This window comes from Phlebotomus papatasi, chromosome 1 (genome assembly GCF_024763615.1).
Source record: "Phlebotomus papatasi isolate M1 chromosome 1, Ppap_2.1, whole genome shotgun sequence".
In the NCBI taxonomy this organism is placed as follows: domain Eukaryota; kingdom Metazoa; phylum Arthropoda; class Insecta; order Diptera; family Psychodidae; genus Phlebotomus; species Phlebotomus papatasi.
In genome coordinates, this window is record NC_077222.1 from 17,879,353 (window position 1) to 17,892,297 (window position 12,945).

Sequence of the window (12,945 nt, forward strand, 5' to 3'; positions counted from 1 at the left end):
CTCTTGTGTTGGTTGATACCATTACTCCTTCAAAGTGAAATCAGGAATAATTGTGTCTTTCTGTCAAATAGAAATTTGTATTACAATTTCTTTCATAAATTCAATTTCAATTTCTATTTTGAATTTTTACTTTTTTATCTACAGCACTGCAGGCACTTTCCTTCAAAAACACATTTTTTTTAAGGAAGGAAATGTTTAGAGTTCATAAGAAGCAATTTTCGCCAAAAGCTGTTCTCTTAACAGATTTTTTGTACTTTTCTTCCTGAAGAAAATACCATCAATTTCTTAAAATAAAACAATTTTTGACATAAATTATTGCCAGTGCAGATACCTTAAGAAACAATTTCTTGGCTGATCGATTTTCTTTCAAAACCATTCAAAGAAATATTTATTAAACGGTAAAGTAAAAAAGCGTATTGTTTTAATATTTCATGACAAAATTTTTGAATGAAAATTGCTTTTTTTTAATTAATTAGAAAGTTATACAAATGGTAAATTTTATTTAATATTTTAGTTCATATCTAGTTAAAATTTTGATAATATTTAATTTTTTCGGAGCAACTCGATCTGTCAAGTATTTTTCTTCATCATCGCAACACTCAAATACCATAATTTCTGAATCTATTTACTCTTAAAAAAAATTTATATATATTTTTTAAATGTAAATCAAAACTCTATACAAGATTCATCAATAGATTTTAACTTTGAGTAGTACAATAAAAAATCAAGAAAGACACATTTTTGTAATTGGAACCCTTAAATATTTATGAAGCCTCTTGGTTTCGTTGTATTTTATTAAAAACGATTTTTGAAAACATATGTCTAATAAAAATTATTGTATTTTCGAAAATACAGACACGAAAGCCAAAGACTGTCGAGTAAATTTTCTTGCATAATAATTTTGAAGCACGTGATTTCAAGATTTTTTCAAGTTTTTCTTGGTTGAAATATGAAACAAACTTATAAAAATCGAAAATTATTTTAATTTTTCTTCATAAGAATTATCAAATACACATTTCACGTTAATTACTTAGTGCTGCGACAAAACGCTCTAGTGAAGTACTTTAGACAGCCATTTTGTAATATTTTTTTCGAAAAAAATAAAGACTTGATCGTGTCCTTCTCGTATGAAAAATCACGTAAAACCAGAGAAAGAAAACAGTTAATTTTTGGTCTCCTAATTTAGACTCCCCCTAATGCATTGTGAATTAAGGGGTGAGTGTCAATTAGAAGGCCAAAACTTAGCTATTTTTCGGATTTTTCTTTAGGGAAGAAGGAAACGGTCAAGATTCTTGAATTTTTCTTGAGTGCCTCGTCGCACTACTCCCTTATTTCAGGAAAATCTGCAGTTCGTAATTTTTATCTGAGAAAAAAATCAATTTTCATTAGTGTATTTCATAGTTAAACCAAGAAAACCCGAAGAAAATCGTTAAATCGGAACTTTTTTCAAGGTTTTTGAAAAAAAAGATACGTTTTTGGGACAAAATTTTGACTTTCACATACTCTAAGAAAAATGAAAAATAAGTTTTCATCAATTCTTTTTAGTTCAACTAGAAGAGAAATTAATGCTGAAGAGAATAAGCCTTTATTCATTTCATTTGGTCTATAAATTTTTTCTTAATCTTTTCTGCAAATTCGACAAAATTTTAAAAATGAGAAGTGGAGAAAACACTCCTCAAATTTTTGGATGATCGCATGCTATTCTGATCGGCGCTCATTTGCTTTCGGCTCTGTTACTTCGAATGTACTTCGAATAAGCTTCCGAAATATTTATGATATATTCTAAGATAGTTTATTTATCGATTTAAACAATAAAAAAATATAGACCACTTTTGATCTTCTAATTTACACTCGCCCTTATGGCCTCTACACACTAGAGAAATTTATGTTCATATTGGAGCAAATTCTCTACGCTTGTGTAGGAAAAACTCTTTAGTAGAGGCCATTCAGAATAAGTCTATTTTCAAAAATTTGAAAAGTAAAAAAAAAATGTGCCCCCCCTCTCCCCCGTGAGCAAATTTCGTTTCTACGCCCCTGTTCCAGATAGTTTCTAATGATGTTCAAATTTTACATAATTTAATCACCTAAAAAAATCTTGTTGAATCTGTATTCTAAATAGTTAATTGTTTAATAAAATAAATTTTATATTCTAATATACCTACTTTACTTAATTAGTCATAAAGTGATGAAGAAAGTTTCATATCTCACCTCTCTCACCTTCTTTGTTGGTGTACTGGGTGTACTAAAAGGACTAAGGACTAAGAAGTAAATGCTCATTCCGGGGTGCTATAAAAATCAAACTATTTCAAATCACAAGTAATCAAAGACACGGCAGACACATTTTCCCGGAAACCCTTCAACAGCAATAAAGTGTTTTCGTCCCGATTGATCCTTGGACGCAGTGAATTCATAGAAAATCATTTCTACTTGCAGCTGCTCCTGAAAAACTTCGAGGGAAATTTTGCCGTTGGTGTAGATGGCGCAAAAGCGTCGAGGATGGTCGATAAAAAGGCACATTTAGTACACAGGACAAAGAGTGTCCCTTTTTTTATTAAACACACAAAAAGGACAACCGAATATATAGAAAAGTATGATGCAAAAATAGGTGTGTCTCGAATGAACGTGAAAAATTCAGACACTATTGAGGGCGATGGCATTCCTCTTGGCATCAGCGTATGAGGGCAATTTCTGCAAAATAAAAGTTTTGTCATGATGAATCCACGGGGAGAGAATGATAATAAGGTCAACATTACTTTATTAGATGGATTTTCTCAGGAATAAGAAGTTATATAAAAAAAACTTACACAGGAAAAATTGGATTAGTTTTTTTTTAAGATGAAAATGTGGAATTGGTTTGTTTTTTTGCTGTGAAGAAGCTGCATTTTTGCGTATTTAAATTTTCTGTTGGTAAAATCTGCAATTTATTTAAAGCTAAAGAGAAGAAAGGATTAGTTGGAAGCAAGAGCAACGCAAAGAGAACTTAACTACACAAAATAGGAGCGCACTTACAGTCAAGCTGAGTGAGAATGGCCCCCAAAAATCAGGAAAAGAGAGTGGGTACATTAAGTAGGAGATTAGAAGGAAAAGCTCTGTATATTTTCAAAGAGATAAATTTGTGTTATATCTAAGCTACAGTTTTTGTTCCATTCTATACATTTTGCAAGTTTTGTCATGAAGTATAAAACTTAATTACAGCCGGGGTTGTTTCTATTCTTTTGGAAAAAGCAGCAAAAGAAAGACAACCCCAAGCAATTGGATGCTGTTTGTCAATGCGTTAAAATGGGAATAAAAGGAAAGAATAAAACTCATATGAAAGGCTGCATGGGGGATTCAGGCACTAACCTCCCACAAATTGTCATCCCAGGCTGGGAAGAGTCTCTTGAAGCTTCGCGGTTCCTTGCCTTGGTGAATCTTAATGATTGGTACAGTTTCCTCGGAGCGATCTGTTGGATCTGTGAGGATGTATTGCTGCAAGATAGAAAAGTAAAAGAGATGAAAAAAAATCAATGGAAATCCACCCTAAAAGAGCGTCACATCTTATTAATATTAAAATATCATAGTCGCCTGTCGTAAAATTCAACTTCGTTGGCAGAAATTTGCCAAAAATACCATGAAAAATTCATCTTATCCAATTTTTCCTTCGTACCCCAAACACCCTCGTTTCTGAAAACTTTCAATGTGCGAATAAATTCTCCTGGGAATAGAAAAATCACTGCCAAAAATCTTTCTGTTTTACAGAAATGCACACACGAAAATGAATTTAGAAAAGTGTGTTGTGCGAAAAGTTCCATCCAAAGCTATATTACTTCTTTTAACCATGGCTCAAGCAACTTTTCATCCTTCGCCCCCTTGCCAACCCGCCACCAAAAATTTCCATCTCCATCATTTTTCTTTCAAGAAATTCTTTTGGATAAATTCCTCCAACTTGTCTTCTCCTCTTTCTCATGATTAATTTCCATCGCCCAAGATGATATTTAACCATTTATCACGATCACTTTAGATATGATTTTCATCCTCGTGAAATTGCCCCCACATATCAAAGGCTAACCAGAGAAATTGTGAGATTGGAGGTTGAATTGTGCAGAAGAATTGCTGGTATTTCCACACAGAACAATTGTTTTTTCACCCTTCCAACATCCCCCTCAGACAAATAACCCAAGATTGACTGTTTTTAACTCAATTACAGCCATAAAAAAAGCTTTATGAAATTTTTATGCTTGGCAATATTTATTAACATTCACATATTGTGATAAATTTTTTATTGAAACAAAATTATTTCTGTGTCCAGATTTCCTCAATCATTAAATACCGGATTAGCCGTCAGTCCCTACATTTAAAGTGAAAAGAAAATTCGTGAAATGCTTCGAAATCAGGAAAATTCTAAGATGAATTCCATGATGATGACTACTGCATTAAATTTCATATAACAATTTGTTATGATTAATATGCACTGGCTTTTTCCAGTGTTCTACTTATGACCGCTTTCATAATAAAAATAAATTTTTAAATTTGATATGACCCTGAAAATAATATAAAATCAATGATTCTTGATATAAATAATCAAGGATTTTATAAATATCCACTAATTTAACGGCGTTCAATATGGAAATTCAAAAAGCATTACAGTAATCATGCATCGAAATTACAATTTTGAACCTATTTTTGATTTTTGCTTCCTGAAACTAGAGAAAAAGAGCTAGGATCCTAATTTTTTAGGAAATGTGTGGCTTAGGGCCAGCTATTAAAATATATTGCCATTAGTCACAACTAATTGATTAACATAGGAAAAAAATAGTTATTATCAAGCTTTGACCGTATCAAGCATGGGAACTTTCCCCTATATCGATATTTCAGAATATAAAACGAATAAGTCGCGAATGACGAACTTTACAGGAGAGCGATTTCAAGCTAAGTTTTTACAGCAAGAATTGACGGAAAACATTAGACCTTTCTTAACTTCCGCAATTTTATTCTTTACGACCGACGTTTCGAGGATGAATGTATTCTTCATCAGGTATCGAATTTTATTGGGAAAATCACGTACAGGCGGGAAATGGTTACACTTTTTTGAACTTGGATCACAGATTGCACTCTTAAGTTCACCATTCGACTGATCGACTAGTCGATCAGTGTGTCGATCAGTCGAATAATGAACTTAAAAGTGCAATCTGTGATCCAAGTCCAAAAAAGTGTAACCATTTCCCGCCTGTACGTGATGTTCCCAACAAAATTCGATACCTGATGAAGAGGACATTCATCCTTGAAACGTCGGTCGTAAAGAATAGAATTAAATAATTAAAATTTCTTTATTAAAATTAATAAAGAATAAGACACAGAATTTCTGTGTCGATCAGTCGAATGGTGAACTTAAGAGTGCAATCTGTGATCCAAGTTCAGAAAAGTGTAACCATTTCCCGCCTGTACGTGATTTTCCCAACAAAATTCGATACCTGATGAAGAGGACATATTCATCCTCGAAATGTCGTAAAGAATAAAATTGCGAAAGTCAAGAAAGGTCTAGTGTTTTCCGTCAATTCTTGCTGCATCAGACCGAAATTCTTCACATAAGTTTTTACATTGAGCACAGCATTTTTGAAATTTTAAAACCCTATAACTTTAGGAATAATTAACTTTCCGGTATAATATTCACAAGAAAGATATAGCCTGACTGACAATGAGTATCCAAAAAGTAGAAAAAATGACTTATTCGACATGTATTCTGACAAGTCGATATGTAGAAGCCTTAATAACTTTAACCCTCTGAATATGAACTGAGGAAAATCCTAACTAAGTATTTTTATACTCCATCTAATCTAAATAGATTACTTTTCTAAAAAATATTACAAGGATTATATTTTATACAACTGCCTAAAGATAACCAAAAAAGTATTTTGAAAATAAATAGGTTAATGTCATAAATAATAGAATTATAGATATGTCGCTCTTTGGAAAATTTTCCAAAACATGGAGATGAATATCTCCCAACATTTGGCCTCAATATTTAGAACAGATTTATGGATACACCAATTGGTTAAATTTATTGCGAAAACTAAAAAATAGCATACTTGCTTTCAAAACTTTTTCAACAAGTAATAAAAAATTAATTAAATCATGCTCTTAAAGAAATAATGTACAACATTTAAACTATCTGAAATTTTCCTTTTTAAAATGTGAAATTTTGCCGTTGGGACCTGATTTTCGGAAACCCTCAGTTACGATTATTCAAAGTATTTTCCTTTGAAGTCAAAAGGCAAAATATTTCCTATTAGCAGATGAGTTAAACTCTTACTTAAATCATGAATCTTATACCAATGTCCCAATGTTTCCCAAAAATCCTTCCTTCAAGTACAGGTCCAATTCATCTGATAACAGAATATAATGGTAATCATGAATATCGCAAAGTAAGTATTTTTTCTTAAAAGATCACCGAAAATCATTTACCAAAGGCTGAATTTTTAAAATATTTGAACAAAAAATCCTGAAAATATAATTTGAATATCATACTTGTATTTTCTTAAGAACTTAAATTATGTTTTCTTATTTTGTTAAATAAAATATATAAGGAAACTGTAACAAATTTCGGCCAGTTTGCTATTTCGACCACTTCTCTGGTTCCTTATTTTTCCATGATTTTTTTTTAGTTTTTCCATGCCCTAGAGATTATACAATGAAAAGTATATCTCTTCGACGAACGAGATGATGAAAAAAGACTGGAATAATTCCGGATGGACAAGGAACTATTAAAATCAAGGTAGCTGAAATATTACCAAAAACTATGTCTATATTTTTATTCATTTGAAAATGCATTAGTAATGAGTTTAGAAAAAAAAACTAAGATAAACTATCTATTACAAGATTACAAGTAACACCCCTTAAAAAGAAGCAACAAAAAAAATTGAATTAAAAATATTACATTTCAAACTTAAGACTTCAACGCTTGCATGCAACTATGCCGAAATTTGGTACACTTATCCTAACATATGCTGTTTTATGTGTCTCCTACGTAACCCCTTAACACAGAGTTAAACAGAAGACAATCAAATATATAGTGTTGCATTGTATAGGAACATGATATACGGAGCCAAAACTTAATTATTAGGGGTACATATTCTAAAATAAATTACATTTAGATTCTGAATTAACTCAGTTATAGGGCAATGTACTGCACTGAAAAAAATATTTCGTAAAACTGTTCATAAAAGTTTGTGAATTCCTATTGGGGGGACTTACGAAATGCTCGTAAATCGTATAACCCACAAACATGTTGGTAAAAGTTTGTACTTTTTTAACAAATATTGTTCGTGTTCGTAACATGATTACTTGACGAGAATTTTTTGTACTTTTACAAACATTTGTTTGTAAATGTTCATACTTATAGAAAAAAATGTTCGTAAAATTATTGTGTGTTTACGAATATTTACGAACAAGTTTTTGTAAAAAATTGCAAGTAATTTTTGTCAAAAATTCTATTTTTGACAGAATTTTGACGTTTCCACCTACAGCGCTGCAAGTAGTTTGCTTCAAAAAAGCAATTTTTGACGAAATTTCTTTCCAGTGTGTAAAGGCCATTACGAACAATCACTTGTAAAAAAAGTACAAACTTTTACGAACTTATTTGTGAGCTATACGATTTATGAGCATTTTGTAAGTCCCCAATAGGAATTCACAAACATTTACGAACAATTTTGCAAAATATTTGCTTTCTGTGAAAAATACTTGAAATAGAAAGTTTAAATTTTGAAATAAATTTCTTACAGATTAGTAAGGTAAAATTTGGTAAGACAAACGTTTACAAAATAGCTTAACGTAATATGTGTTTGTTTGCTGAAGTTGTAAGTGCTCCTTTCAGCTATGTCCGACTTTTAGAAAATTACTCTAGATCAAGTAAATTAAGGACCTGAGCTTCCACCAAATGCGTCAGGGCTGTAATCCTTTCAGGATAGGAAACAGGGAAAATGGAAAATACTTCGCCAAAACTTTCGGCGTTTCAATGAGCCTTCCTGTCCTGAAAGGATTACACCGTCAATCACCGTCAATCTGACGCATCCAGTAGTGTACCAAAAATTATCCCAGATGATCATGGTGAAAAGAAAAATTCAGGATGTGCTCTTAGCTCCTATTAAATACACGTCTTAACTATTTATTTCTACAGTGTAAGTATTCAAGAAAAGAATTTTCCATTCAGAATTTAAAACAGGTGAGAGTAACAAGAAAAATTTTATAAAAATCGATGCAATGTCAAACTTTTCATGCGCAACTTCTTGCACAAACTTTGCAAAACTTTGCATGAAGCAAGAAGAGTAACTAAAAATCCTTTCCTGGTAGTGATTTGGATATCAATTTTGCAAAAATAAATTATCTAATTTGCGTTTTAATTAATTTTATTAATGAATTTCATTAAATTGTTATGAGCAAATCAATTTTATCTTAATACCTGAAAGTTCCCCATGCGGAGTAATTTCATGCAAAGATTCTAAAGTTTCCAAGAGGGGAATATCACCTATTATTTGAAACTTTGGAACTTTGGATATTAGAAAAGATTATTATAATGACAATATTAATTATTTCTGAGATTTTAAAATACAAATATTAAAATGATATAATATAGATATACACCTAAAATAATATTCCTTATCTTTAAGTGTACATTCAATCCAATTTAATTTATTAATTTAAATAATATTCTCTGCGTTGTAATAAAAATAGTTCATTTGAAAAAATCACTCAATCCTGACCAAAGAAATGTACAATATGGTACAATAGGACATTTTGATTTTCAATTTTCATTTAATAAAACTTAATAATGCAATTTCTGGTTTAAAAATAAAATATTTTGCAATACCACTGTTTTATTCAGAATTAAATTGTAAATAAATAATGAAACAGAAAATGTTAAAACAACAAAAGTGATTTTAAAAAAGGCTCAGTTTATTTTACTTTTTTTATTTGTTTTTCTTTTATTTGTTTTATTTTATTTAAACTTAATAAGTTAAAATCTCGGAAAAAATATTCGTATGACAATTAAAATAGTAAGGTGAGATTGTTAATTATCTCACCAGTTAGAATTGATGATAAGCAATCTTCGGTGAAAATGAAAATTTGCCAAGAAATACCACATGTCACCACAACACTTTAACCACCCTCAAGCAATATTTTACTTTCTAAAGTCCTACAATTCAACGTGATAAAGTTCTGGACAAAATTCCTAAGATTTCCCCAGAGAGGACTTTCTCCTCTGCAAAATGAATGATTCAGAAATGCAAAGCTCATAAAAGAAAAGTACCAAAAAAAACGAGCAAGATGGTGAAATTCATAAATTGTTCTGAACTTTGAGAGAAATAACGTCACAGTGGTTTTCACCCTGCAATATATATCACTTATTTCCCAACGAATTGAGAACAATCATCCCTCAATTGCTGTAGTGAAAATATTAATCAAATTTTATCATGTGGAAATGAATTTTAGAGGGAGAACCCGTCAGAAAAACTCTAGAGAAATTTTCCCTCAAAAGTGGTCAAAGGAAATCACACGGGAATTTAGGACTCCACCCAATGCATCCCAATGGGGCTAAAGTATGCTCATCTCACACGAGATTGCTTCAGCAATGCCAAATGATAGACTCTAAAGAATGGTTAGACGTTTTCAGTGAAATTTATGAAATCATTAAAAAGCCAAAATTAAAACGTTTGGAGGAGACAAAAGAGATTTTATAGTGCCTATTTTGGTAGTTATTCACTATCTGTGACATCAGTTCAAAATGCTTAAGTAAATAATAGTCATCCATTTCAATTAAAAGTTCCGAAAATTCATACTGAATCATAAAAACCTTGGTGCAGAACTCATAATTATAATTCATCATCAGAAAGAATAGACGTTTCCCTACCCAACGCGACCAAGACCCAAGCCATAAGTTTTAAGTCTTCATAAGCCTCGTTTTTAGTTGATAACGTTTTGTATATATAATTTATGTTTATTTTTTTGGTTTTTCATTATTTTGCACAATGGTGTTTAAGAGTAGTCATTTTATAGTCTTAGTTATAGTAGAGGTGCTGTTAAGCTATTAAGCTAGGCATTTTCACTCTCTCTTTTCCTATTCTCTGACCTATTTTCCTTTCTCCAAGTATATCGCCATATATCGCAAATATTTTAGTCATATAACTAAAATAAATTGAATTCAAAAAATAATATAACATCCTCCTTGAGTTTAATTTATGCTTGACATTTTGAATAATTTAATCAAAGCGATTATAGAGCAATAAATAGTGCAATAAATTTTATTATATCTCATGTCACAGATATTTTGGACATTTTGGAAATTATTACAGCTCTCATTAAGTATAAGTAAAGTACAATAATAATACTTTAATTTATTTTTGTTCAATAGACGAAGTTTCTCAATACGGTTCTTCAGCAAAGAATATACAGTAGACTCTCGCTCAATCGGCTCTTTTTCAATCGGGCGTAAAATGATGATGACAATTTTCACGTTTGATTTTTAAAGCAAATTTGTTCAAATTTGCTGGATTTCCTCTTGTTTTATCGTGATTCTTTATATTTGAGCGCTTTTTTGTGAAATTTACAATGATTTTATGCCCAAATATCTCGATAATTTGGATGACATTTTGCCCCACATGCCCGATTGAGAGAGAGTCTACTGTATACCCAAAATGTTAGGTTATGTTGTACCTAACCTAAAAAAAATGACAAACTTTTTTCTAAATATTATTAGTTTTTGCTTTTGTTGAGTGGTTGAACTTCCCATTAGTATTTGTCGTCATGGATGAGAAGTAGTGAATGTTGGTTTTTATTGAATCTCGGAATGAAAATGGATCGTAATGGATCCGGCACACCTTTTAGATCAAGAAAATTTCATGAAGTCGAATTTCGGATCCATTCCTTTCTCACATGTTTTGCATATGTCTATTTCATTCTCTCGCACTCTTCTTCTTCTCTTAAACATCACTCCAAATTCAATTTAGCTCAATCGAATTTGATATGCGAGAGAATGAGATAGACATATGCAAAATATGTCGAATATGTTCGAATTTCGACTTCATGAAATTTTCCTGATGTAAAAGGTGTGCCGGATCCATAAGGATAAACATTGAGAGTTACGTAAAAATACCTAGCACTATAGGCTTCCATTTCTCGCGATCGTAATTAGGGGTTTAGTCCTCAAATTGTCCGTCCCTCACCGGATCTAACATTATTTTAACGTAAAACTTTGAAATCTATTTTGAGATTAGGCTTCAATTTAAATAAAATGCTTAAGTACAAATTTCACACACCACAAAATTTCTTAGATAAAAAATTAATAAATTTAAAAATAACTTCGTTAAAATCAGTAGAAAAACAATCCAAATCGTCTTTTTCCCTCTGTCATTCGAATAATTTAAAATATAATAAACTGCACCTGAAAGCGTATTCTACATTTGATGTTTTTAAGGTTATGTTCGAAATAACCTCACTTTCCTGAATAATTTTATGTAGATTTATGTACTGTATTATGTAGATTTATGAACTGTATGTTTATTTAATTTCTTTCAATCATGAAAAATAGTACTTCTTTATCTGGGCCGCAATATTTTTTCTTGACAAATAGGTTAGTTAAATAATTTTAGGGTTATGTACAATTCCTAGCTGAAACTCTAAACTAATTTAATCAAAACAAAATAGACTGTAAGAAAAGTTCTTAAAACTTAATTGTAGGTAATTCTCACCCGAGAAACTTAATAGATCTCGCTTATTTAAAACTTTACTGAAGTGTTTGTCAAATTAAAAAAAATTAAAAGAATTATAGATTTTTTATTAACAGAAGAACCCTTTATGGTAAATTTAAAGTACCTTGCTATAAAATGAACTTTTTGAGGTTAGGTCACAGATAACCTAGAATTCTAGAATAACTCCTTTACTAAATGTAACAGATAAAAACTATTTAAATTTTTAAATATATAAAACTCATTCAAAATCTTTTGAAATTATTCTTTTCAGTTTTCAAAAACCAATGTAAGATAAATGAAATTTTACATGACAACAAAACCTCACCTAACCTAAAATCTTTCACTAAATGCAGGCTGTGTAAATGATTTTTTTTAAATAGGTTTTAAATTTAATTTAAATTTAAATTAAAATTCAAATTTAAATAGGTAAAAAATGGTACAAGTTGGACAGGGATTTTTTCTTGATAAATTTAGTACTTCATTTTTATTTGTATATTTTTAATGCTTTGGTTTTATAATTTGGTTCCTTGTGCTTAAAAACAAATTTTGTATTGTCTTTATCAAGAAAAAGCCATGTCCAACTTGTAACACTATGTCCAACTTGTATCACTTTACCCTAGTCGAAATATAATATCAATGAATAAAATTTAATTGAAAGCTAACCTTTACAAGGATTTATTAGACAGAAAAAAAGAAAAACTCTTTAATTTATTGCTTAAAGATTTGTCCACATGCTATTAAAAATTTAATCCATTAAATATTTTTGTCTTATCGTGATTTTTAATTGTCTAAAATAATTACAAGGATTAGAAAGCATTCATGCTCTAGTCTAGTCAATCACTGAACGATATCAGAAAGTAGGGCACCTTTAAAACTAAACTTTTTCAGCTATTTTTAAATGAAACTGGATCATACCAAGATATAATTTAGCTGCACAAACTAATTGGGAAGGTAAATTTCATTTATTTAAAAATAGAAATAAAAAACTTATTTTAAAGGTACCCCAGTTCAAAAGTACCATATTGCGCCCTACGAGAAAAAAATATTTAATAAAATAAAGAAAAAAATTCGTAAACATTTAAGTATTTTAATTATCGAAAACATAAATTATTTTAAAATAAAACTTTCATTTTCAAAATTAAATAAAAGATATATTGAATTAAAATAAATCTATCCCACCCTTACTTTTCAACTTCACCTCTTCTTTATTTGCAATATTTTTTCA

The 12,945-nt window shown here is 30.3% G+C and overlaps 1 protein-coding gene across 2 annotated transcripts in view; it reads right to left on the reverse strand.

Annotated features, from left to right (window-relative positions):
- Positions 1 to 2,516: 2,516 nt before the first annotated feature.
- LOC129798019 (gelsolin) overlaps positions 2,517 to 12,945 on the reverse strand; it is a 42,330-nt gene continuing 31,901 nt past the window's right edge. For both annotated transcript variants that reach the window (XM_055840961.1, XM_055840960.1), the window contains 2 exons: positions 3,343 to 3,468; positions 2,517 to 2,688 (listed from right to left, as the gene is read on the reverse strand). In XM_055840961.1, the coding sequence (XP_055696936.1) occupies positions 2,632 to 2,688; positions 3,343 to 3,468 (183 nt within the window). In that variant the 3' untranslated portion in view covers positions 2,517 to 2,631. The remainder of the gene's footprint in view (positions 2,689 to 3,342; positions 3,469 to 12,945) is intronic.